The 25477-nt window shown below is 50.7% G+C and overlaps 2 protein-coding genes across 2 annotated transcripts in view; both read left to right on the top strand.

The window, feature by feature from the left end:
• Positions 1-2284, top strand: part of TANGO6 (transport and golgi organization 6 homolog) — a 176303-nt gene extending 174019 nt beyond the window's left edge. The window contains exon 18 of the mRNA XM_059999336.1: positions 1530-2284. Within this exon, the coding sequence (XP_059855319.1) occupies positions 1530-1706 (177 nt within the window). The 3' untranslated portion in view covers positions 1707-2284. The remainder of the gene's footprint in view (positions 1-1529) is intronic.
• Positions 2252-24881, top strand: HAS3 (hyaluronan synthase 3). The gene is made up of 4 exons (XM_059999338.1): positions 2252-2387; positions 19189-19824; positions 23042-23143; positions 23958-24881. The coding sequence occupies exons 2-4, from the start codon at positions 19189-19191 to the stop codon at positions 24879-24881; spliced, it is 1662 nt and encodes a 553-aa protein (XP_059855321.1). The 5' UTR covers positions 2252-2387.
• Positions 24882-25477: the final 596 nt, after the last annotated feature.

The raw sequence follows: 25477 nt of genomic DNA on the forward strand, positions 1-25477 counted from the left end.
GAAGATCCCACATGCCACAGAGCAACTAGGACCGTGCACCACAACTACTGAGCCTGAGCTCTAGAGTCTGTGAGCCACAACTACTGAGCCCACCTGCCACAACTGCTGAAGCCCGAGTGCCTAGAGCCTGTGCTCAATAACAAGAGAAGCCACTGCAATGAGAAGCCCACGCACCGCAACGAAGAGTAGCCCCTGCTCTCTGCAGCTAGAGAAAGCCCGCACGCAGCAATGAAGACCCAACGCAGCCAAAAATAAATAAATAAAGTAAATAAATTTTTTAAAAGAAAGGGGGAAAGGGGAAAAAGGCACATGCATATATATATGCTTGTAAATACCTAGAATATTTCTCAAAATTAAGAATGATATCCTCTGAGAAGGGGAAGTAGGAGTCTGGGGTAGAAGAGAGACTTATTTTTTTAATATGTACTTTTTTGTACTGTATTACCTTTTCAGTAAAAGTAAACAACACAAGCTCTGAATGTTTAAAAACTGGCTCTGCCCCTTTTTTAGCAGAGTAACCTTGGGAGGTTACTTAACCCTCTAATCCTGTTTCTTCATCTGTAAAGTGGGGCTTTCCTTTCTTTATATGACTGGCATAAAAATCAGATAATATATGGAAAATACTAGTGCAGTACCTGACCCAAAAAATTGTAACTTTTGAGGCAAAGAGCCCTCAACCAGGAGTAACTTTGAAAGTGGCTGCAGACAAGACATGTGACCCCCTGTGACCTGGAGTCTTCAGTCCCTCATTTGACTAAATGATCCCTAAGGCCCCTTCCTCTGAGTTTCCCTGTTCTTCTGCTAGAAGAACCCATTTCTTGCTATAAGTTCTGGCTCCCAAGCCAGGAGGACTTGGGACAAAATTAGAAGCTCCTGGGAGTAGGTGCTCTGGCACCCTCCCAATTCCATATCAGACCATCAGATCAGAGTATTGGATGTGAAAAATGGGTGTGACTGTGTCTATGGAGTCCTCTCTTGCTTCCCATTGCAGAGTTGGAGTTGAAAAAAAATTATAGTGACTGAGGGAACGACACGGACATGAAACAATGGTGGAAAATTTTTAAAGTAGTGGCAAGGAAAAGCATGATTGCTGAAGAAATAGCCTCCTGCGTTTCATAAGATAGGTGCCTGTTCGGTGGGTGTCACAGAGGGCTTTGTGGGAGCTAGAGAGGAGAATGCTGGTAAACATGCTCTCAGGAGCAGCCGTATCTGGGCAGTACTGCCTGCCTATGGTCCTGGGGTCTGTGCCATGCCTTGGAACTGAAGGGAGGGGTCTGGGGCTAAAAGGGAGCAGCAGCCACCAAGGCCAGTGTAGTGAGGGGTCAGGAGTGCATGAGAAACCCAAAAGGAAGCCTACCTCAGTACAGCTGCCCCACTCGATCTCCAACCTGAGAGGGCCATGCGTTATCTTCTTAAAGGAGCCTGTGGGTTTCCTCACAGAACTCCTCAGACAGGAGAAGGCAGTTAGGTCATTCTGAGAAGTGTTGGCACAGTAGACAGATGGCCATGACTCTGTCTCTCTCATCCAGGTGCTGAGGGACGTCCTCAAGGATCTCTACCACCTGCTGAAGCACGTGGTACGTTTGGAGTCCGATGACATTGCCAAGCTCCATGCCCAGCTGGCCCTGGAAGAGCTGGATGAGATAATGAGAAACTTCCTGTTCCCACCACAGAAGCTGGAGAAAAAGATCATGGTCCTGCCATAGACCAACCTCAAAGGACATGGAGGAGGCAGAGGGACCAAGCAGCCAGAGCAGTGCCCAAGCCTTCCAGCAGGTGGCCCCACTGCCCCTTTGGTGCTGGCAATATGGCTGCCCCCGGAGGTGGCTTTATGTCTCTGGTCCTGTGTGTCTTCGGGCTGACCTTCCTAAAGCACCTATTTAGCCATCCTGCATCCAGCCTGAAGTGTGTGCCGATAAAAGAAAAAAAGATTACAGATCTCATTAACCTGCACATTTTTCACTGTCCTGTAGCATTTAGAGAAGGATGTCTACCTGATGGCAGTATATTTTTAACACAACCGGTGGAATTTGATTAATTGACCATTCTCTTGCAACTTGAGTAGAAGAGGTTGGCCCACCCATAGATCACATGTCTTGATATTCTTTCATGCTGAGATTGTCCCTCTTGTAATGAGGAGCAGCCAGAGCGGGTCATCCTTGGATGCTCAAGAGGCATTTCAGGGTACAGAGACGCAATTGTAGGGAGGGAGGGAAAGGAAATTGTTATCAAAACATGCAAAACTGGAATAAAACTATCTTGGCTGGAAAGAATAACAGGTCTGAATCTGGTCTTCTGCTTTTGAGATGGAAAGCTTTTGAGATGACGCCGAGGATTTGATCTCCAGAAAAGAGAATCAAGCTGGTTGAATCTTCCAGAGAAGAAAGGTAAGTGCTGTGTTTGCCCTCCCAGGCCATTTTCTTTTACTCCCTCTGCTACTGTTAGCACAGAGTTGCCCTGATTATAGGAGAAAAGAGCCACAAACATCTCAGATGAGAGAGTTTATATCCCGCCTTCAGTCTTCTGCTCCTTGAGAAAGAGGAATGCTTAGACAATGTGTTCGTGCTAAATGCCTGTTGGAAAGTGCATTATGTATTGGTGACCTGATGCCAGGTTTACTGAAGTCATTTCACACGTAACACTCTAGACGTCTTTTTATCTATTTATATATTTTGGTTACTGAATTTTGATTGCAGCTAAAAGAGAAGACAAAAAAGACGTACTGGATGATCGCTTCAGACAACCCCTCCCAGTCATCAACACCTTGGTGAGGCTAACCCAGAGTCCTTAACCAGTCCTCAGCTCTGCAGGGCTGAATTTTATCACAGGATTCTATCCCCACTCTCTGGTGACCAGGCCCAGCAGAACCAAAACACAATTTCCCAGAACTCTCAGGTGACTGAAGGACTGTCTAGAAGCCCACTTGCCAGTTAACATCAGGCTATTTTCTTCTGGCCAGATTACAGGCACGTCCTTAGCTTAGAACCTTTGTGGTGAGCATCCCTTTAAAGAGGCCAGCTCACAGAAAGCTATGGCCCACAGGTTAGCCTAGAGAGCAGTGAACAGAAGCAGTCAGATGTTTCCAAGGAATATTTCTGTTCAGCTAGGGTAGTTGGATTATTCCATTCTCCAAATCAAGGGTGTCTAGAAAATCAGGATTGGGCTTTCAAATCAGAGAAGAATCTCCTTTGGACCAGCTGGATATACACTAAAAGTTTTTATTTCTTGGCCTTCCTCTAACTAAACCCCATAAAACCCACTTAAGATAATCAGATTAGGTATGTTAGATGGTTGGTTTAACTTACAACTTTATTTGCATTAAATGTATTTCCGTTCTGAGGACATATCCTAATTGATCAGCTTGATTAGACTGAGAAAGTCTCTAGTCTAAACACCTAGTCTAGGGAGTGCCTCACAAAGCATTGTGGTCCCCTTATCTCCATTTATAAATTGCCTCTTAATTTGAATTATTTGGCAACTGGCTAAAAGCATCTGTTCTTTATTGACTTTGATGGATTCAGTTTCAGAGAGTGACCTTTTCTGTCCTTGTTACCAAACTCAAGGGGAGGATACCGTAATGTAACCCTTCTAAACACCAAATATGACCAAAATATTAAAAATTACCAAATTGTAAAATAATCTCCCATGTATATAGATATGTATAGATATGTATATAGATATCTGTATCTATATATGTCTCCATCCTTGAGAAAGCATGAGAATTGAGAGCTTTACGATAATAAGAACGCAAAACTTAAGAAAAAGAAAAAGGCACAGAACTCCAGGGGCAGATGGCAGGAGCAATAGTGACACATTCCTGCACAGGCCCAAGACGCGTGTCTGCTTCTGTGTAATAGCAGCGTCCCTGTGCTTGCCTCCCACCTCTGCCCGTCTCTCCTCCCTCTGCGGCCACCTCCTCCTGCTGCTCCTCCAGTCTCCTCCCTTTGTCTCTGCTACAGAAACTCTCCTGGCCTCGCACCTCCAGTCCCCTCCACTGTGTAGCAGTCTGTCCCACGCCCCCCTGTATCACTCATTAGTCTTTTACTTGCCCCCTTTCCCTTCCCTGCTTCTTCCTCCTCTTCTAGGCCACCGGCACATCTCCCTTGGTCTCCAGAGGATGGCACTGTGGCAAGAGTCAGGCAGGGGCCCAAAGCTGTGGCTGCAGCCAAACCCCAGGCTCTCTGCCCAAGTGTCGACTGGTTGATCAGGTTAGACTTACTGGACATTCTGGAGAGCTTCCCTCTCTGCTGTTTTGTCCTTCCTCCTTGGCACAAACTTACCCTTCCACACACTCTGTTATTTAATCAGAAATCTCTTAACTTGCACTTTGCTCCTTATCGTCTCTCCAAACACATACTTTTCCATATGTTCATATTCTTCTTTCTTCACCTCTCTTCTCCATTCCTTCACTTTCCTATGGCTCTGCCGACCCATCCACGTGTAAGGGCTGACCAGGGACAGGAAGGTAGGAAAGCGAATCACAGGCAACGACGACAACAATTTGTTGAGCACCTACTATGTGCCAGACGTAGCACCAGATGCTGAGAACACTGCAGTGAACAAAATGCTTACCTTCAGGGGAAGCTTACGTTGTAGCAGGAGGAGACAGGCAACAAGTAAGATAAAGAATAAAGCAGGATATCAAATGGTGATAAATGCTCTAGGGAAAAATCAAGTCGGGAAGGAGAGGTGAGGAGTGTATGGGGTGAGAGCTGTGAGTTTGGATAAGTTGTCCAGAGAGGGCCTCACTGAGAAGTTGAAGTTTGAGTAAGGATCAGAAGGAGGTGAAGGAGCGGCCATGAAGATACTTGAGGGAAGAGCGGTCCAGGCAGAGGGAGTGGCGAGTGCCAGGGCCCGGAGGTGAGAGAGGAGGGGCAGTGCTGCTGGGCACAGTGAGCGGGCAGGAAGTGGAGCAGAGGGGGTGCAGGGGGCGACGTGCCGAACAACGTGGAGCCTGTGGACCGCTCTGAGTGAGGGGGCAGCTGCAGACCTGTTTCCACCTGAAGCCCCTTCAGCTTGTTTTTGGAAAGTGCTTTGAGGCCAAGATGATAAAAGCTGTAAAATGGGAAATGTATTGAGCCAGAAGTTGTTCACATCCAACCACAGTTTTTTCTCAGTTTGGAAGTGGTGAGCCCCATCCCCTTTCACCAACGCCTTCTTTGGCAGCAGCCGTTTCTCCTCATTGGCCCCAGAAGAAAGAGGACAGCAGACGGGTTGGTCTGGCCTCTGTCCCCGCCCTGCTCCATCTCTTTGTCTGTGAGGCTGTGAGTGAAGGGAGCCTTGCCTGCCGCCTGCACTGGAGGGATGGCCAAGACACGTGAAAGTTGATCAGTTGGTTGGAGGATGATTCACCTGACCTGTACAAAACCAGATTGGCTTCTGCAGTCTCTCTGCACAGAAATCCAAAAGCTCAGCTGGAATTTCAGTGGCAAGGGAGAGAGTCAGAACGGGAGCTGAGTTCCAGGGTGGGCTGTGGGAGGCAAGCCACTCTGCCCTGACCACGACGGGGGCATGGGGGGTGGTCTTCTTCCACTGCCTCCTGGACAGCAGCAGGCGTGACCTCTAAAGGCTGTGCTGTGTCCTCCAGCGAGTTCTGCAGCCACAGAGCTTCTGCAGTCACACGCAGCAGCCTCCCTGCAGTGCACGGCACCTCACTTCCATGCACCACTCTGCTCGGAGCTGACTGGCCACTTGGGGGTTGGGGAGTTGTCTTCTTAGAACACTGGCTGCTGCACTCTTCCCTGTTGGCGGGGCTCAGCGCTGTGCTCAGCGTACCCCGTGCCTCCAGCAGGTGTAGAGGCAGCGCAGACCTGCACCATCAGCCCTGGAAGGGGCTGCACCCACTTATTTGAAGGGTCATCCCTCTTGTCCCTCCCCAGTGTTCTTCATGCTGACTCAGGTAGGTCCGTACTCCCAGGAAGCTCAGGTATTACCTGCCCCCACCCCCATGACACTCTGCAGTCCCTGGGGGCATAGAATAGCAAGATCAGTTACTCTGTGTTTCCTTTAGTTTGGAAGGTCATTTTTTACCCATGAACTTGTATGATACAACAACATCGTGGAACAGAGAGGCAAACTATTGTTATTCCCTTTTGGTGGAATTTGGCCCAAGTCTCCTGGGGGGCTTGAGGCAGACTCTTTTGAACATCTCTTGAATCCTAAGGAGCCTCTCCCCCCAAAATTAGTATAGCAGCAAAGCCCTTTCAACTAGAGCACAGCTTGAGAAGCACTCAGGAGCTCATATACACACAGGAGCCCCGGCATGTGGGTCCCACAAAGCAGTCATTGGAACTCTGCTGACACGAGCTGAGGGATGCCGACCCTGTGCTGGCCCCCTGCCCTCAGAGTGCTGAGGAGTGGCAGAGCCCTCAGGTACAGATGCCCTGGCTGCGTGTGTGTGTGTGTGTGTGTGTGTGTGTGTGTGTGTGCATGCACGCACAGATTATATGTTTTATGAATTATAACAAATTTAAAGTATATGTAACGAAGAAGAATTCGCAATCTCACCTCCACTCCTACCCCAAGGTTACCACTGACCAGCAGGTGGGTGTATATCCCTCTAGATCTTTCCTTCCTTTCATCCTTTTCCCAAACGAACATGAATATACCTTACTGCTTTCAAAAACAAAAATGGGATTGTCACCATAAAAAGTGTTCCATAGATTTTTTTCTTAGTCACATACCTTGGAGACACTCAGTACTTACAGCCCCCTCTCCCCTGTGATGTGGCATGTCTTCCATTGTATAGATGAACGACAGCTGGTTTAAGCATTTGCCTCTTGATGGTCAGTTGAATTATTTCTAAGTTCCAATGATTCTTCAATGATTCTCGAGCATAACTCTTTGCATACTGAAGTGTTTCTATAGGATAAGTCCTAAAAGGTTGGAAGGCTGGATCCAGAAGATACGAACATTTTCAGTGTTCCTTCCACCAACACGCTTGTGCCGATCTACGTTCCTCCATCCTCAGCTGACACTGCTTTAATAACCATGCAATGCAGGTTCAGTCACCACAGCAAAGTGTTAACACCATTCTCTAAATAATTTCAGGCCCAGGAAATCTTCAGGGGACGGAGTTTTCTGTGTATCAAAACCACCGGTAGGGGCACAATAACACTTTGCAAGTATGCTCACCGGCAGCCAAAGTCCAGCTACAAGTACTCGTCCTGGAGAGAAATCCTGAGCTCCTGCAGGTGTATTCAAAAGAGCTCTGACTAGGCTCTCAGCTCTGAGACTCCGTCCTGAGTGTTAGGGTATGCCTTCTCATGGGGTTAGAGGTGTCCCCAGGTTAATGACCACGGTTCCCACACCAGACTCAGGACATCGGGTCTGACGGCCCCTTAAAGTATCAGGTTCATCCTGTAAAACCCAGGATGAATGATTGCTGTAGCTCTACATCACTGTACATCATAATCAGTTAACACTATAAAGAGCTTATTGTGCTCTTCTGTACACTTGACATATATTAATCCACTAAATCCTCACACTGGGCCCATGAGGTAGGTATTATTATTTTTATTAATTTATTTATTAATTTATTTATTTTTGGCTGCGTTGAGTCTTCGTTGCTGCACGCTTTCTCTAGTTGCGTTGAGCGAGGGCTACTCTTCGTTGCGGTGCGCGGGCTTCTCATTGTGGTGGCTTCTCGTTGCAGAGCGCGGGCTCTAGAGCGCAGGCTCAGTAGTTGTGGTGCATGGGCTTACTTGCTCCGAGGCATTGTAGGATCTTCCCGGACCAGGGCTCAAACCCATGTTCCCTGCACTGGCAGGCGGATTCTTAACCACTGCGCCACCAGGGGAGTCCCGAGGTAGGTATTATTATTATCCCTGTTTTACAGATTGGAAAACTGAGGCACACAAGAGGCTAATTACTTGCTCCAGATTACATAGTTAGTGAGAAGTAGCCAAACCAGTATTTGGACCCAGGCAGTCTGGCTCCCAAGGCTGAGCTTTTAGCCACTGTGCTTTGCCACCCAATAGACACTATATTTCCAAGTGGTAAAAAACTGTTATTATAAGTGAGGATAAAGACAGTGGTTCCCTGCTTGTTCAGATGGACCATGTATGTCAAGATAAACCTCAGCCCTGATTCCCTCCAGATAGTGTCCACGTACATCAAAACCTAACCTCAAACACCAGAACTTGCTATAGATCTTGTTTTTGACCTTGTAGTTTGCCTAGCAGCCGGAGATGAGATTTGCTAAAGCCCCCCAGCCCACCTGCTCCTGTACTTTGGCAGCTTTTGTAAATTGCTCATTGAAAGGCCTATTCTTCTTTCTGGGGGTGGCTAAGGTAGTAGACCCTTGAAGCTGCCGCGCCGTGTGTGGGAACATAGAAAATGTAGTAAGTCTTCCCGTGAACTCCAGTCAGAGCCCAGAAATGTCTCCTTTGAAGGTTTGTTGTTTTTTGTTTGTTTTACCCTTTTACCTCCTGTAAGCGGGGTTTCGGTTCTCAGATTTTGGTATCTCAGAATGATAACAATGGATTGTTTTAATGCGTGTGTATGTATTTCTCACATATATACATTGATAGCTCTATTCCATACCATTCCTTCAGAGAAAAAAATGAGACTGGAATTAATGGCCCTATTTTGCAGAAGGGAAAAATAAGGTCCAGAGAGATAAGTTCTTGCAGATGGGAAGAGACAAAGGGAGAAGCGAGTGAGTGCACTAGAGCAGAGAAACTTCTGACTTCATTTGCTAGTTCTTATAGGAACCAGTTAGCCAGCACCTAACTCCATCTCAGAGATGCAGGGGGGGGGCTGAGGGTGAGAGTTGTTGGTATTATGAGAGGAGGGCAGTTTGCGGGGCAGATTCGGAGCTGCAGGAGCACCCTCTCTGCTGGGGAACTAGGAAGAGCTACTGGGCGTTTAAGTGGTTTATTAAATGATGTAAAATTTAATCTTCACTGTCTGCCTTAAGAGCTAAAACCTGCTCAGAACAGTGCCTGGGTGGGACACATTCACACACCTCTTTATTAGACCACACACCACTTTCCAAACTTCAAAACTTATGGTGACCTTGTTAATCTTAGGGAAGGGCCAGCCTGAAATTAGGCTGTCTTTACTAAAAGAATGGTTGTGCTGATGCTTTGAAGAGCTGGGCGTGGGGTGATCCCCCTGCCACTTTCCAAAGAAACTGTATCAGTGCTGTTCAGAGAGTGCAAAGAACAAGGCTCCAGCATCAGCCATGTGGGTGTTTCTCTGTGGCCAAGGCCAGGACCATGTGAGAGAGAGTCATGGAGACTCCATGCCCCAAAAGAGAGCAGCCCATATCCACTACCCTAACCCATCCTCTAGGTAGGAAAAGTCCTCAGTGTGCAGAAGTCCTGTCCTTTGTAAAACAAAAACTAATCCTAGTTGTTTTTGGCAACTCTCTCCTCTGTGGCTTTCCCCCAGTTCTTCTGGAAAAAGCAGGCAGCACCTTTGCCAACTAAAAGATTATATCAACCCAATTCCAGGTAGATCCGGAGATCTGGGAGTGGCGTGCCCAGCTGGTCCTGTCTGCCCGCCTCTGTTTCTCCTTGGCTCTCCCTCCTAATTTCCACCTCATGTCAGCGTCTGTTCTCCTTTTTCTTTTTTTTCCTTCTGGCTTAGTAGCTCATTGGTTCATTGTTAAGTTTTTAAGGTCACTTAATTCAAACAAGTGTGGCAGGCATGGTGCTGGAGGAAAATGGATAGATACTTGTACGCTCTGGAGCTCACCTCTGGGACTGGCTGGCTGTCTGCTGTCCTCCCAGTGCCAGAAATGCACTTGCAAACCCAGCTGAGGAGAATCCTCAGGATGCGTCCTCACTGCTGGCTGTGTAATAGAGTCTCCTAGGGAATTAAATACAAAATTCAAGCCTGGGGCTCACCCCCAGTGATTGTGACTAAATCGATCTGGGATAGGGTCCAGGCATTAGTGTTTTTCAGAAAGCTTCCCAGGTTTTAAAAGTCTAACGTGCAGCAGCCAGACGTGAGAACCACTACATTAGCTTATCTGGTGAGAAAAGAGGAGAGAGAGAGAGAGAGAGAGAGTTAGGGGGGGTGTCCTAACAAAAAAAATCTGAGAGTGGGACATATTTTGGGGGGTCTCTCCCCATGAAGGAGCTGATGGGGACTGCCTCTACCCTCAGCTCTTCTCTAATTGCTTTTATGGAGGATCCAGCTTCGGACCTCCTCTGTGACAGTGACTAACAGTGTCTTTAATCAAGAACAAGGACATGAAGCAGAAGCGCCAGCACATTTAAGAACTGTGGTTGATGTTATTGTAATGAAGCCAAATGAATTTGGAACAAGGTTACCTTAAGTGGTTTTGTTCTTCTCCTGCTGATCCTGCAACTGGGGCTGTAGGCTGGGATTGCATCCCGCTGAAGTCCGGGAAAGTGAGTGTGCGCTTGTGTAATGAGCAAGTACGCGTGTGTCCGTTCTGTGTACAGTATGTTACGTGCACGTATGGGTGTGGACGTACCCATCGGTACTGGCATGGGGGTAGGTTTACAGCACCCAGAGGAGACAGCCTCTCCCCGGGCAGGAGTGCAATGCTGTTGACATCATCATTCTTGGAAATACTTTTTTTCAGGAAAAGCATCCTTTCAGGGTACTACTAGAGCCCACATTAAGTGCACCTGCCTCCCTTCCCCAGGATCACCGTGACCCTGGATGAGGGGCTGAGTGGGGGCTGACACCAGCTGGGCTGTGCCAGGCAAGCCGTGTGCCCTGGCTCTGGGCTGTGTTGCCAGGAGGAAGGAAGAAGGAGTCTTTTTATAATTTACTCAGAGCTGCTGGGTGAGCAGGCACAGCTCTACATACTCCTCTTTTCCCTGCAAAAATTCTCTCAAAGGAACAGTGGGAGGGATTTAAATAAAGCAAAGTACTGGAGTTTTGGCTACCACTAATCCTATATCCTGGCCCTCCCAACTTTCCTGCTTTCTTAGCAGACGGAGGTTGCCAGGCTTTTTCACATGAGCCCACGTATGATATGGGCTGTATCCCACCCAGCGCTAGTTTAGAAGGAAATTCTGTGAATTTACAATTCATATCATTTTAAAATAATCTTTTTATTACAAGACTATTATACTTATTTATAGAATGTTTGGAGAATACAGAGAAAAGGGCAAAGAGAAAAAATTCATTGTTCTACCGCCCAAACAAACCTGATCTTAATATCTGGGTGAATTTCTCTCCTGCCCTTTAATTCATAGGATTCAAAAGCAAACAACGTAAATGTAGTCATTCATACATGACAATTTTTGTATCCTGCCTTTTTTACTTAACATTGCATTATAAGCATTTTTGCCTATTCCTACATTCTCTTCCCGAACATTACATTATATTTAGTAGCTGCACAATATTCTGCCAAGAAGGTAGGTTATGGTTTAAAATCGCCTTCTGGATTTCTTTCTGTATTCACCTGGGGGAGGGAGAGGAAGGAAAGATGGCCAGGAAGAGCTTTTTCTGTTCAGGATTTCAAGAAAGCATCTCCAGGTCTGGCTTGACACTTGGTTATCGTTCTGTGTGCCCTTCTAATCCTGACCTTCAAGCCAGCATAAAAGAACCTAGCCCCTTAGTAGGAGCTGGCAGCTCTGCCTCCAGCAGAGCAGAGGCCCTTTATTTTGAAATGAAAATGACTCTTCTATCCACGGAGGGAGACTGGAGTTAAAATCTAACCATTGTAACTGCAGGACAGAAAATCCTTAAGCCTGCTTCTTCAAACGTAGCACCTAGAAATGGTACTGATTACAGAGTACTTGTCGGTAAGAGGGAAGAGTTATGAAGGGATAACTTTGCTTGGTAGTAGCTGCCTTGCCGCTGTCAAGGCACACGTTTTCCACTTGGAATTATGTATGAACTAGTGTGGCAGATTATTAGGCTGCCTTGAGGAGGAGGCCCTGTGTAGTCAGCTGGGGGGCATAACCAGCTACTCTTTGGGGGCCAATTTAAATTCACCTTCATTACCTTCAAGAGGTTTTGATTGTGGTCAGCCCAGAGGAAGTGGATGGGATGAAGCCTGGAGGGACTGGGGGAGACCTGGTGGCTTGGCTGCCATCCCCCATTCTGCTTGGCTTCGCTAGAGGCTGTGGGCTGGATGCCAGGGTGGAGCACTAAAGCGTGAGGTCAGAGGGGGAGGGGGCAGCCTGTGGAGCGAGACCATCCCTCCGCCCCTCCCCCACCCAGTCATTCACTAGGCTACCAGCAGAGCAAAGCAACTCCTGGTTACTGGCTGGCAGGGTTGTCCCGCAGCTTCAAGCACGAGTGATGACAAGAGGGATCGAATGGCAGGCTTCTATTGGCACAAAGGTATTTGGGTATTTCATGGGTTTGGATTTGAAAATTAGTTGAAAGGTGAAATATGTGTTTGTGGTACTGTCAGCTCCAGTCATCTCAAAACCTCCAGAGCTTTGAGAATGGCCCCCTCCACCCTCCGAACTGTAGAAGTCTCTTTTCCTTGATTATTCCTCCACCTGTACTCTCGCTTGTGCCCAAGATAGTTGGCACTGCCTGCCCTCACCTCCACTTCCTGAGGGCAGCACCAACAATTCTCACAGCTGCCCTTTCTCACCCCTTTTTTGTGGTTTATCTGCCTCCTAACAGGTCTCCTACCCCATTCCTAGTCCTTACCCCAAAACACCACTGGCTCAGCCATCCCCAAACAATACTTACAGCCTCTTACTACCTTGCTCTGACAACTTCAATATTCTCTGTTACCTACTGGATAAAATCCAAACTCCTTATTCAGTCATCCAAGGCCTTCCAGAATCCATCCCTAGCTTCCTTCTTCTCTGCAGCTAGACTTTATCAGGCACTTTCTACAGAGCAGGCACCGTTGCAACTTCTTCAGTGTAAATTTCTTGTTTCATCCAGACCTCTCTTTTGCTGGCCTTCAAACACACCTCACCCATTCCTCTACCTACTCTTGTTCGTAAGCTTTGTTTCCTGTCTAGAATGCTCTTGTCTCTCTACACAGTCAGCTCAAGTCCTCCATGAAACTGCCCAGCCCATACCAGCTCACAGAGATCTCTTTCCCGAAATCTTCAAACTCTTGCAGTTGGATTCTCTCATCAACATTATAAACTTTCTTGTACGGTGACTTAATTTTTCAAGTGTATTTTTCTTCAAAACGGATAACCATCTAGATGGCAGGGACCAGCCTGAGACTTTGCAGTGCCAAAGCATCCTTCTCTGCTCGGATCAGGTCTTCAGTGTTTAGTAAATGAATGTTGAAATGCCGCATGAATCTTCTGCTACAGAGCTGAATAGGAGGCTTACCCTCTGGAACCTGTGTAAAAGCCAATTCAGCAACCTCTGAATTCACATTTTTAAGTAATTGGGTATGGAATTAGTCCTATTTCTGAATCCCCAGTGGTAAGCAGAGATAAACGTGAGCTTTATTGTATCAGACCCTTAAGGATTCCCCTACCCATCTCCCCCTGAAGAGATGAATGCAAATAGGTCACGGCAAAGTGGATGTTAATTACAGGCAAATCCTGCCGGGCCACAAAGGTAAAGACTCTCCAAGCTGCCTGATAACACCAGGTTGCTGGCCCTGCAGACCAGAAAAAGATAATTTGCTCCCCGGGGGAAGCCATTTAGGGGGCCAAGGCAATTGATATGGGCAGAGTGTTTACTGTTCTTATAATGTTGCATCTGGACCTGCCTTTCATTTCGGAGGTTTTAACTGACTAGTGAGGTTGTGCTGTACCAGCGCAACCCTGGAACCAGCTGCGTGAGACAGGCACTAAGCCTGTGGGACAAATTTGGAGCCTTAGAAATTAACTAGGCATGAGATGATCCTGGAGCAGCCCCAGGAAACTTGCACCCAAGATGTCATGTTGCTGTGTTGCTGAGGGCAGACGGGACCTTTCCAAACTGGCTGCTCCGTTCCTAAAGAGTCTAAACAGGTCACTTGCAAGTAGCCAGTTGGTTGGATCTGACTCACAGACACACTTGGCCTGGCCTGTGGAGTGTTTTTTAACGTTTGAATTAGTAGCTAACACTTTAATATGAGGAGATTTCACGTAAAAATCTGGATTTCTGGCTTCTCAACAACAGAGCACCTGGCCACGCTGGGCCCTCCCTCTCAAAGGGACATCTCCTTTAAATGGGACCTTGGCTCCCCAGCAGGCCGATGCACTCATCTTTGTTGCCGCCCAGCCCCTGCTTGTTTCCCCTGTTCTAAAATTTTGCAGATGGCAAATTTGGGTGGGAGGTAGAATCAGATAGCTCCTCCAGTCTCTGGCAACTCCAGGCTCTGTGATGCTCCTGGATGTAGAGGCGGTGGCCTAGAGCTCAAGGAGTCCGTAATGCAATTGAGACAAGGCATTTTTCCTGAACACTGATCTCTGAACTTCCTGTCACCAAGTGTCACATCCTAGAGGGATAGGCATGTAGAATCCATAGCATCAGCAAGCAGATGCCATTCTCTGGTTGAAGTTGGCTGCAGTTAACCTTTACTGAGCACTTACTGTCAGTCAGTCGCTTCAGTCCTTGTGACATCCATGTCAGGTAGATACTCAATCCCATTTCTGGGATGAAGACACTGAGGTTAGTGCCACACGGCTAGGGGCAGAACTGACTCCAGAGTCGTCCTCTTAACCAAGGGCTTCTCTCTCCACCTGTGCCTTGTTTGCTCTTAATAGGGCCCATCTGAGGTTCAAAACACATTCCCATCGCGAATACTAGTTTTAAAAAGCACACGTTTAAACCATGTAGCATATTAGTGATGATTTTCTCAAGCAAAAGCCAGAAGTGATTTGGTTTATGTAACACAAGATGCGGGGCGGGTGGGGGGGGCAGTGGAGGAGGTGTGCCAGGGGTCTGCTTGCCTGGGCGACTGAGGGGTGAGCTCTGTGGCCCAGAGTGAGTCAGGGTTAGCCCCTAAGACTTCTGAGAGGAGCAGCTTACAGATTGCAACTCAGGTTCCTATAAATTTGTTGCAGCTTGGAAAAAGTGATGGAAATTGTCCCAGGTGTATCTGGAAGATATGTAAATTCATTTTTTATTAGTCTTCAATTATAATACCTCCAAGATTTTCTGAGATTTAGAAACCCAGCGTGTTCAGCTCGTTCTGAACTAACTTCCTCTGCTAAGAACTCCCCACCTCCCCCCAACCCCATGCGACCTCACCTCACCCAAGTCTAGCACCAGCTTTTGGGAGCTTGGAAGCCTCTGGCGATGAGATCAGTTGGGAATTTAGGAGGTCATGGATGTCGGAAATAAAGGTGTAAAAAGGAGAGGAGAGTTGGTTTTGGCTTTAGGACACTGGAACTTACAATGTTCTTGCAAAACCATTGCAGCTTTTGAAAAAGCGTTAAAGTCATCAGCGCCCCACTGCGGGATTGAAAGCTAAGCTTGTCACAATTTCACAATTGGTAACACCTTTGACCAGTCTTTTTGTATTTAACAAGTATTCTCTTCTGCGCCTTTTTTTTTTTGCCGGCAGGAAGGTTCTGGGGTCTGGGCTTTAGGGACTACCCTATACAGCGCACAGTCCCTCCGCGTGCTGCAGTCGAGGGATTTCTATCCGCTCCCCCGCTTTGCAGAGGAGGGGGCAACTGAGAGTCATAATTTTGGAAGCCCTTATGGGTTATACTGAAGTTAACTACGCTTCAGGTTCTAGGTTGAGCACAATGACCACCTCCCCCTGGGCAGTTGGTCCCGGAACGAGAGCGGTGGAGGGGGAACCCATTTTCGGAGGGTGCGGAGATTCTTGAGTCTTTGCGAACTGGAGTAGCCGCGTGCACTCGGGAGCCTGCGTCCAACCGCGCGCCGGCCGCGTGGGGCTACCTCTGGCCGAGCCGGGAAGGAGGTGCTACCTCGCGGCCCTCGGGGGAGCCCTCCCACTCTTCCCAACTTTCCCGGCCCCAGGGCCGGAGGAGGGCGCCTCTCCCGGCGGGGACGCGCTAGGTACTTAAAGGCGGCTCGGCGGGGCCGGAGCTCTTCAGTCGGAGCGCGCGGTGGCGGCGGCGCACGGTGGAGCGAGGCGCGGCGGCGAGGAGCGGGAGGAGGGGCATGGAGCAGCCGCGGGCCTGCTAAGCACCGGAGCGCGGGCAGCCGGCGGCACGGTGAGCGCAGGCCCGGCCGGCCGGCCGGCTGCCTCGGAGGAGCGGGCCGCGCGGGGTACCCGGGCGCGCCGGGCTCCAGGGGTGCCTCTTGCTGAGCCCCGCGGACCCCGCCGGCTCCCGGGGCCGTGCGGGCGCGGCGTCCAGCGCCGGGAGGCGGGCTGAGGGCTGCGGCATCTCCAAGCTTCCCGGCTCCCGTTCCTGCAGCCCCCTCCCCGCTGACCCCTCCTCCCTTTCTTCCTCCATCCTCTCCTTCTCCAGCCTCTCCTCCCTTCCTCCCTTGTGGCTCCTGGTTTGTGAATGGCTTGGGAGGCGGGCGACGGTGAGGGGCATGAGGCTGGCTGGAGTCTCTCCCTGCCCCAGGCCCGCCCAGGGGTTCGCACCTGTCCAGGCACCAAGATGCTTGGCGCCCGGGTTTTTGCGGGTCAGCCGGGCCACGGCCGCACGTACTCGCGGCCTGGGCTCCCCTTCCCTTGCGGGCTCGGAGGGGCCGGGAGGGCGGCCGGGCGCAAAGGAAAGAGCCCCTACCCCGCGCGCAAGTTTCCACCCCGACGCGTGTGGGCCCCGCAGCAGGGCGCACCTGTCAGCTGGAGAGGCTGCAGACTGGGCAGCCCCGCAAAGTGTCGGGAGTAGATTGGCGGCGTGCATCCTTGTCTGGGGTTTTCCTCTTTCCGTCATCTCTGGGGGTGGGGGGAGGGCTTAGGGAGCGCCCCCAACCTCTTGCCCTTGAAGCCGGGTGCGCGTTAGCCTACCGGGGCCGAGCTCTCGTTGATCCCTTCCGAGCGAAGGGTGTGGGGGGCAAGAGGCTCCCTCCGCCGGCTTGGGGGTGACACGGCCCCCTGTCTGGGCAGGGCCACCTGAGGCAGAGCCCCGCACCAGCGCCTGATTGCACGTGGGGTCTCCAGCTGCGGGACCTTCTTGGGTCCTCTGTGGCGTAGGGGTGCCGAGGTAATGTCTCCACTTCCTGAGCAGGGGAGGAGGGTGTCCCGCCTGGGAAAGGAGGGGGCCGGCGACACCGGGGACGCCGTCTTTGTCTGCAGGCACACTTTGCCAAGGTAGCTGGGGCCCCCGAGGAGATGAGTGAGGCCTGGGTCGACTGATTCCTTGGGTTTTCCGTTCCTTCCAGGCTGGGTCGTGGGAAACCCGCACGTGGGTGTGGCCGGCACCGCCTTCGCCAGAAGGCGAGGCTCTGGCGTGGGCGAGAAGCCTGGCCAGTGTCTTCCCGGCTGCGTTAACCTGGTGGGCACCGCCTCCGGCACTGCACCGAGGCGGGGCGCCAGCGCCCGGCAGGTCGCTGGGTTGGCCTCGGCGCCCCCTGCCCTTTCCCAGAGCGCAGGCGGGCAGTAGTGCCCGCAGCGCCCCCATGGCATGCGAGCTCTAGAGGGGGCGGGGGCGCTCCTGGGCGGTGGATGCAGGGCCTAGGGACCCCTGGGCCGCAAGCGCGTGCGACGGCCGCGGGCTGGGGGGGGGGGGGGGGGGCGGGGGAGAGAAGGAAGGACGGGAGTCCTGCAGAGGAAGTACGCGGCAGGCTCCCCGGGATGGCGGGGCAGAGCGCCCGGAGGCCGCGCTTCCCGGAGAGGCGAGGCTGCCAACAGTACTTTCCGGACCGAAGCTGCTGGAATGCTGAGGCCTGAGTCTCCGGCTTATTGAGGCACTAACTGCGTGTTCCTCACCCCTCCTATGTGAGAGGTGGCAGGGGAACAGACCCCCGGCAAGAAAGTGTGTTTGTGTTGAGGTGGGGGTCAGGAGTTGGGTTTAGTGAGACGTAGACTTGGAGCAAGCTTGGAAGTGAGACCTCATTGTCTGTAAAGGGTGGGTGGTGGTGGTGGTGGAGGAAACAGGATTCTCCAGATCAGGCAGGTGGCAAGGAGGGGAGATGGGGAGAAGGCCTCAGAATGGAGGGCAGGGAGCTGGCCTCATCAGCCGTCTCCCATCCGCATCCACCTCCCGACTTGGGTAATCTTTCAGGGCTACTAATCAGTAAAATGATTTACCTGAGACCTATGGAGCAAGAAACCATTGGAATCCCTCCTGAGGGGGATGCTAAGTCCCAGAGAATTTGGGCAAGGTCAGGCAGCCAGGAGGTAGTAGAGCTGTCTCAAGCACAAGACTTCTGGTTCGAGTGCTAGGCTCTTTTCATTAAAAAAGCTATTTCCAATTGGGCAGATGCTAGAAGCCCTGACTTGGTTGCAAACAAAACCTGGCAGCATTTCCAGGAGTGGTGCGGCAGGGGGACGTGGACAGAGATTCTATGTGGGCGCTAGGACCAAGTAGATGGGGTTTCCCAGGCAGCCACCCCTCCCAGGCTGCTGCAGTGGTGGCTGCAGTTCCCTCTGGTGCCCCAGTGCTGGGCTTCCAGGACGGCCGTCCACACCCCAGCGCTCATTTCCTCTTCTCAACCTTGTCTGCTTTTCCTGATTGCTTTCCCTTTCTTCCCTGCCTCTCAAATGAGAAAAAGATGAGAAAGCAGAGAACATAGGGAAAGTTTCTCTTACCAATTTAGCTGTTTTGAGAAAGGGAAGCTGTTTCCTTCTTTTTTTCCTCTGGCATCTCTTTGTTTCCTATCTTTTCCTTCCCCACTTTCTTCATGGGCCTCATTGGTGTAATCCCCTAGTGGGTATAGGCCAGGTAGAGGCTGCCTACCTGCCCCTGCCCCCCCACCCGCCGCATCCTTTTTCCTGGCCCCTCAGGTGCTCAGAGCTTCCTCTGGCCTCAGGCTCACCCCTACTGAAGCTTGCCTATGAGAGCTTTGGGTCAGGCAGATCCCAGTTCTGCCACCAGCTAGGTATCACACAGCTCTCTCTGGCTTTGGTTTGTCTAACAATAATAAATGCTACTTTAAGTGCTTTACATATGTAACCCATTTAATCCTTAAAGATGCTAGGAAGTTAGTGCTGCAGCCCACATTTTACAGATGAATTAACTAAGGGGTAGAACACGGTCACACAGATAGTGTCAGAGCTGGGATTTGAACACCAGTAGTCTGGCTTCTGAGTCTACAGTCTTAGTCATGCTCAATAAATGGTAATTGTTTTTATTAGTGGGTCATTTTCCCGGTTCTGGGCCAGGCCCAGAGAAAATGCCCCCACTGCCATTGACCAGGGATGCTGCCTCCGCCTGACCCACATCTCCCACCTTCTCCCACCAGATGCCGGTGCAGCTGACAACAGCCCTTCGTGTGGTGGGCACCAGCCTGTTTGCCCTGGCAGTGCTGGGTGGCATCCTGGCAGCTTATGTGACAGGCTACCAGTTCATCCACACAGAAAAACACTACCTGTCCTTCGGGCTGTACGGTGCCATCCTGGGTCTGCACCTGCTCATCCAGAGCCTGTTTGCCTTCCTGGAGCACCGGCGCATGCGGCGGGCAGGCCGGCCACTGAAGCTGCCCTCCCCGCTGCGGCGCTCTGTGGCGCTCTGCATCGCTGCATACCAGGAGGACCCCGACTACTTGCGCAAGTGCCTGCGCTCAGCCCAGCGCATCGCCTTCCCCGACCTCAAGGTGGTCATGGTGGTGGATGGCAATCGCCAGGAGGATGCCTACATGCTGGACATCTTCCATGAGGTGCTAGGTGGCACCGAGCAAGCCGGCTTCTTTGTGTGGCGCAGCAACTTCCATGAGGCGGGTGAGGGTGAGACGGAGGCCAGCCTTCAGGAGGGCATGGACCGCGTGCGCAACGTGGTGCAGGCCAGCACCTTCTCATGCATCATGCAGAAGTGGGGAGGCAAGCGAGAGGTCATGTACACGGCCTTCAAGGCTCTTGGTGATTCAGTGGACTACATCCAGGTAAGCATGCCTCCCTAGGTGTATGTGGACATGTGGATGTGTCCAGCCAGGCAGGCATACTCTCCTGGGGACTTTTAGGTCCAGTCTAGGTCCTTTGTGTTGTGCACATTCCTCCTCTGCACTTAAGAAGGCAGTAGGCACCATGGTTCTCAACAGCAGTCCTGGGGTTAAAAAGACCTGGGAGGGAATCCTGGTTCTGCTGTTACTTAGCTCTGTGACTCTGGGCAGTTCTATGGATTGGTAGCCCAATAATAGCAAACAGGTGTAAAGTGTATAGCATTTACTTATACCAGACACTGTTGTAGGCACTTCATACATTTTAGTTCTTTTAATCCTTGTAATACTCCTAGGAGATAGGTACTATTATTATTTCCACTTACAGAAACTGAGCCTGAAGCACAGAGAGGCTAAGTAACTTGCCTAATGTCACATGGCAGTAAGGTGCAGAGCCAGGATTTGAGCCTCGGCAGTCTGCCCTTGTCCGCTGTACGATACTGCCTCGATACTGGCAACGTGGGGATGAGCCTCTTCATAAAGAAGTGTGGGGAAGAGCAAAAAAAAAATCATGCTGCCAAGCACTCAAATAGTTTTAGTTATGGGCTAAAAAGTCCAACTCTTTCCGGTGTCAAGTTCTTATCTGTGAGGTGGAGGGACACGTGCAAATCATCCCCCACCCCGATTCTGCAGCCGTCTTGGCAGGGCCAGGACCCTGAACAGACCCTGCCTAGCTTCCAGCCAAAGCAGGCATTGACACCAGCCTGGAAATTTTATTATGCTGACAAGGTTAACATTGCTCCAATTTTCTTTTCCTTTTTTAAATTAATTTTATTTTTGGCAATGTTGGGTCTTCATTGTGGTGCATGGGCTTCTCATTGTGGTGGCTTCTCTTGTTGAGCAGCGTGGGCTGTAGGCATGCGGGCTTCAGTAGTTGTGGCACTCAGGCTCAGTAGTTGTGGCTCGTGGTCTCTAGAGCACAGGCTCAGTAGTTGTGGCACACGGGCTTAGTTGCTCCGCGGCATGTGGGATCTTCCCAGACCAGGGCTCGAACCCACGTCCCCTGCATTGGCAGGTGGACTCTTAACCACTGCACCACCAGGGAAGTCCCCTGCTCCAATTTTCAAATAACAGAACCTAGAGAAAACTGATGAAAGGTCATGCATTTCAGTACCAAGTAGAAACTGACACCCAGGACCCCAGGTTTCTGGTCCAGCATCCACTGTCCACTCCTCTGTTCCTGCCCTTCTCTGTCGTCTGAATGGATAGTGGCTGCTGCGGCAGCCCACCTACGTGCCAGCAGTCTTGCTGACAGCATGTTGCATACTCCAATATTCAAATTTTCTTTACTGTACCCACCTAAAATTAGCTTGCCACAGATTTTTTGTTTTTGGCTGTTTAGAAAGTTGCAGTGAGAGTTAGCATATTTGTCTTTTTCTGTCTTCTTAGGCCCAAGGACCTCCTCAGCCTTGGAGAGGGAGGGATATGAGACAGTTCTTGATTCTGCAGTTCACCTAGGGTCAAGGGGTCTTTGAGACTTGCCTGGGGACTCAGAAGATTTAGAAAAAGCCCTTGAGGCCTCCTGGCATGTGCTAAAGCAGTCGTGACTCTGTCATCTACTCCCTTGAAGCACAGGATCCCCCCAAACCTGCTCTACCACACCTCTTCCTTTCCTCTGTGCTCTGGTGGATCAGCAGATAGGCTCATGCACCTGAGCCAGCCTTTCTCTTGAAGGCTCTGGGCTCACTACTTGGGGCAGCCCTGGGCGCCAGTCATTAAACACTCTGGGTTTCTGCCTGTCTTCATGAGCCCTGCTGAAGGTGTCTTTCCCTCTTCGGGAGATAACCCTGCTCCAGCCAGTGGGGAAACTCAGGCAGCCAAGAGCTCTAACTTTCCTAACCTTGCTCAGCTGGAAAGACCTCCCTGGGGTGAGGGAAGCCAAGCAGTGTGAGGAATGAGGTAGGGTCATGGCAGGAAGTAGTCTTGAGACCAGCAGCCCTGGGAAGCTTGGCCTGTAAGCTGAGGGGGCTCTGGGAGTGGCCTGAGGCTCCCTAGGGCCTTCCCAGTCTGGGCCAGGATTGTAAGGATGTGTCATTGTGCAGGTAGGAGGGAGTGGCTGTGATGACTCTGCCTGGTTCCCCCTCTGCTTTCTGCTGCTTGTCTATGGCCACTGAGTCTTCCAACGTGGAGAGAGAAAGCATAGGGTTGGAGTGTAGAGGGTGGCCCCCTTCCTGAAGGCTAATAGGTCCTCAGCAACTTTAGTAAAAGGATTTTAGGCTTTTGCAGAACAGGGTTTGGGCTTATCTGTGGATACTGTTCTTTGCTCTCTCAGGGGTCAGGAAACCAATTCCTCTACTCTGGTTATCTGGGCTTTTTGTATCATCTCAATTTTCTAGAAAACAAAGAAGGAGTCAGCCACCAGAGTAAGTGTTCGTAGCCCAGGTTCAACTAATAACAATAACAGGCCACCTGTTAGAAATAAACCAGGAGTCTCCCTAGGAAAGGCGGGCAGGTGGGCAGGATTTGATCCAGGTCCTGATTGGAGGTAGCTGGTGCCAGCTTCCAGGCCCATCCAGAGTAGAATCTACGTGAGAGCAGCCCGTGGCCATGCCATGCCCCGATCTGGGAGACTTGGCCAACAGAACACAAAAGGCCTGGAAGCCTCATTAGAGGTCCTGTGACTGGGCTAAATACATCCTCCACTTAGGCTGGTTGTCTAAGAGGCCAGAGGCTGAAACAGGGAAGACCCTGTTCTTAATAATCCTATGAGCAAGCTTTGGGCAGTAGCCTCTGGCAGGAGCCATTTCTTGGCCTTCTGAGAAATGTCTGCTGGCCCTGGTCTAGCCACAATGCTTGTCATCTGATTTCAATGACTTTTTGAAGAGAAATACTATTTTGAAGAGAAATACTATTTTGAGAAATATTTTAAGACCACTTCTGAGGAGTCTGGCTCTGTAAGGGGCTAAAGATTTCTCCACTGCTAAGCACTTCTCCCTTTCTGGGCCCAGCACGGAAAGTCTCCTGGAGATCTCTCGGTCTAGTGGCTATCAAGCCTGGTACCTGAACTCGTTTTCTTACTTTCCTTTGTTATTCATTTCACCCTTTCTATTTGGCATAGACTTCTCTGCTAGTAGCTTGAAGTGTATCATGTGAAAGGTGTGTGTGCGTGTGTGTGTGTGTGTACCTGAGGTCGAAATGGACTGATAGTGCATTCCTTCTGCAGGTGTGTGACTCTGACACTGTGCTGGATCCAGCCTGCACGATTGAAATGCTTCGAGTCCTGGAGGAGGACCCCCAAGTAGGAGGAGTCGGGGGAGATGTCCAAGTAAGAAGTAACCAAGGATTCCTGGGGGGGGGGGGTCTGGATTCTTTCTGCTTCTTAATCTAATTGGATATGCTTAGGAATGGACATCTTGACTTCCTAGTGTTTTGGAGGGGTGTTTCCTCTTTGACAGTTTTCAATGGTATCAAAGGGCTCATCTGCTACCCAACCCCTTTCCTGTTCTTTTAAGTGGGGAGAAATTACTTAACAGGTATATAGAGAGCCTATGCTGCTGGGAGGGGCACAGTGTTCTGAGGCCATCCATCCTGGAGGGGGCTTCCTTTTTGGCCAGTGGTGCACCAAGCAACTCCAAAGTTAGACCCCTGAGAAACCCTTGCTCTTAGGGACGTTGCACTGAAGAGCTCCGGGCAGTATGGTACAAATAAAGGGTCATATCTTCTTCCAAGGGTACTGCTGGCAACATACCGTGTCTTCCCAAGAAGCTTTCCAACTGCAGAAAGGGTCAGGATGGGTGGCTGGGGTGTGTGCTTCTTTCTCAAGCCTTTCTCTTGGCCACCACCACAGGCTGCCTCCTGAGATTGAAGGTGGCTTTAACTGCTAGAGCAACTTCATTGGGACAGTCGGTGCAGATGACACGGAAGAGAGGTGGGGCTGGTGCCGGGGAGAGTGACTGGGTGTGGTCGCTTCCTCTGAGCCTCTGGTTTCCCAGCTCTGGCTGGGCGAGGACTCACGGCCAGGAACTGGAGCAATGGGCTCCAGCACTTGGGGTGTATGGAGGCCTCATGGTCTCTGGTGTCTGTCTCCTGGGGCTCATGTCCTCAGGCAAGGAGGCCCAGCATCTCTGGTTCCCTTGCAGATCCTCAACAAATACGATTCATGGATCTCCTTCCTGAGCAGTGTGCGGTACTGGATGGCCTTCAATGTGGAGCGGGCTTGCCAGTCCTACTTTGGCTGTGTGCAGTGCATTAGCGGGCCCTTGGGCATGTACCGTAACAGCCTCCTTCAGCAATTCTTGGAGGACTGGTACCATCAGAAGTTCCTAGGCAGCAAGTGCAGCTTTGGGGATGACCGGCACCTCACCAACCGAGTCCTGAGTCTCGGCTACAGGACTAAGTATACAGCTCGCTCTAAATGCCTCACAGAGACCCCCACCAAGTACCTCCGGTGGCTTAACCAGCAGACCCGCTGGAGCAAGTCTTACTTCCGCGAGTGGCTCTACAACTCTCTGTGGTTCCACAAGCACCACCTCTGGATGACCTACGAATCAGTGGTCACGGGTTTCTTCCCCTTCTTCCTTATCGCCACAGTCATACAGCTTTTCTACCGTGGCCGCATCTGGAACATTCTTCTCTTCCTGCTGACAGTGCAGCTGGTGGGCATTATCAAGGCTACATACGCCTGCTTCCTTCGGGGCAATGCAGAGATGATCTTCATGTCACTATACTCCCTTCTCTATATGTCCAGCCTCCTGCCAGCCAAGATCTTTGCCATTGCTACCATCAACAAGTCTGGCTGGGGCACCTCTGGCCGAAAAACCATTGTGGTAAACTTCATCGGCCTCATCCCTGTGTCCATCTGGGTGGCAGTCCTCCTTGGGGGGCTGGCCTACACAGCTTACTGCCAGGATCTGTTCAGTGAGACGGAGCTAGCCTTCCTTGTCTCTGGGGCCATCCTGTACGGCTGCTACTGGGTGGCCCTCCTCATGTTGTATCTGGCCATCATTGCCCGGCGATGCGGGAAGAAGCCAGAGCAGTATAGCTTAGCTTTTGCTGAGGTGTGACGTAGCCCTCAAGCAGAGCGGGAAAAGTGCAATGGGTAAGGGAGGGAAGGGGAATGGAGAAGATGGGGTGGGAGGGAGGAGGGAGTGCTGTTTTAGTTTTTTAATGGTCCAAAGGACAAATGTGAAGTGCAAAGAATGGTGACTGTAGTACGGCCTGGGCCAGCTCTGCTTAGAGGAGGCAAGTCCAGCTCAGGGTGACGGAGGAGGCATGTATGTTTTCAGGCCGCCTGTCTGCTCGCCTCTGTGCACACAGTGGCCTCTGGGCAACATTCCACTTCCTCCCCTGAGATCCAGAGGGAACTCAGAAGTGTGCTAAACCAAACAATAAGTTCCATTTAGTGGCAGCTTCTGACGGGTGAGTAAGCAAGGAGGGCCCGTGGGAAGCGGTTCTCTTAGCCCACCTGAACAAAATCAGAGGTGGTGGGAGAATTTCTGAGAGATCTGGGCCAGCTAGTAACGTGTCCCCGCCTCTTTCTAGTTATCAATGCAATAAGATTGTGCCTGAAATACAAAGCCCAGAAGCCTGATCTTTGGGCATCAGAAAACAGGGTCCAGGAATGGTGCTTCCTTATGTGAAGTACTGCATTCCACATCTC

This window comes from Delphinus delphis, chromosome 20 (assembly GCF_949987515.2).
Source record: "Delphinus delphis chromosome 20, mDelDel1.2, whole genome shotgun sequence".
Taxonomy (NCBI): Eukaryota; Metazoa; Chordata; class Mammalia; order Artiodactyla; family Delphinidae; genus Delphinus; species Delphinus delphis.

What these genes read in the sequence shown, in the direction of transcription:
- HAS3 (XM_059999338.1), top strand. Translation starts at nt 19,189, where the DNA reads ATGCCGGTGCAGCTGACAACAGCCCTTCGTGTGGTGGGCACCAGCCTG. An exon ending in ATTCAGTGGACTACATCCAG is followed by an intron (nt 19,825 to 23,041) that starts GTAAGCATGCCT and finishes TTCCTTCTGCAG; the next exon opens with GTGTGTGACTCTGACACTGT. An exon ending in GAGTCGGGGGAGATGTCCAA is followed by an intron (nt 23,144 to 23,957) that starts GTAAGAAGTAAC and finishes GTTCCCTTGCAG; the next exon opens with ATCCTCAACAAATACGATTC.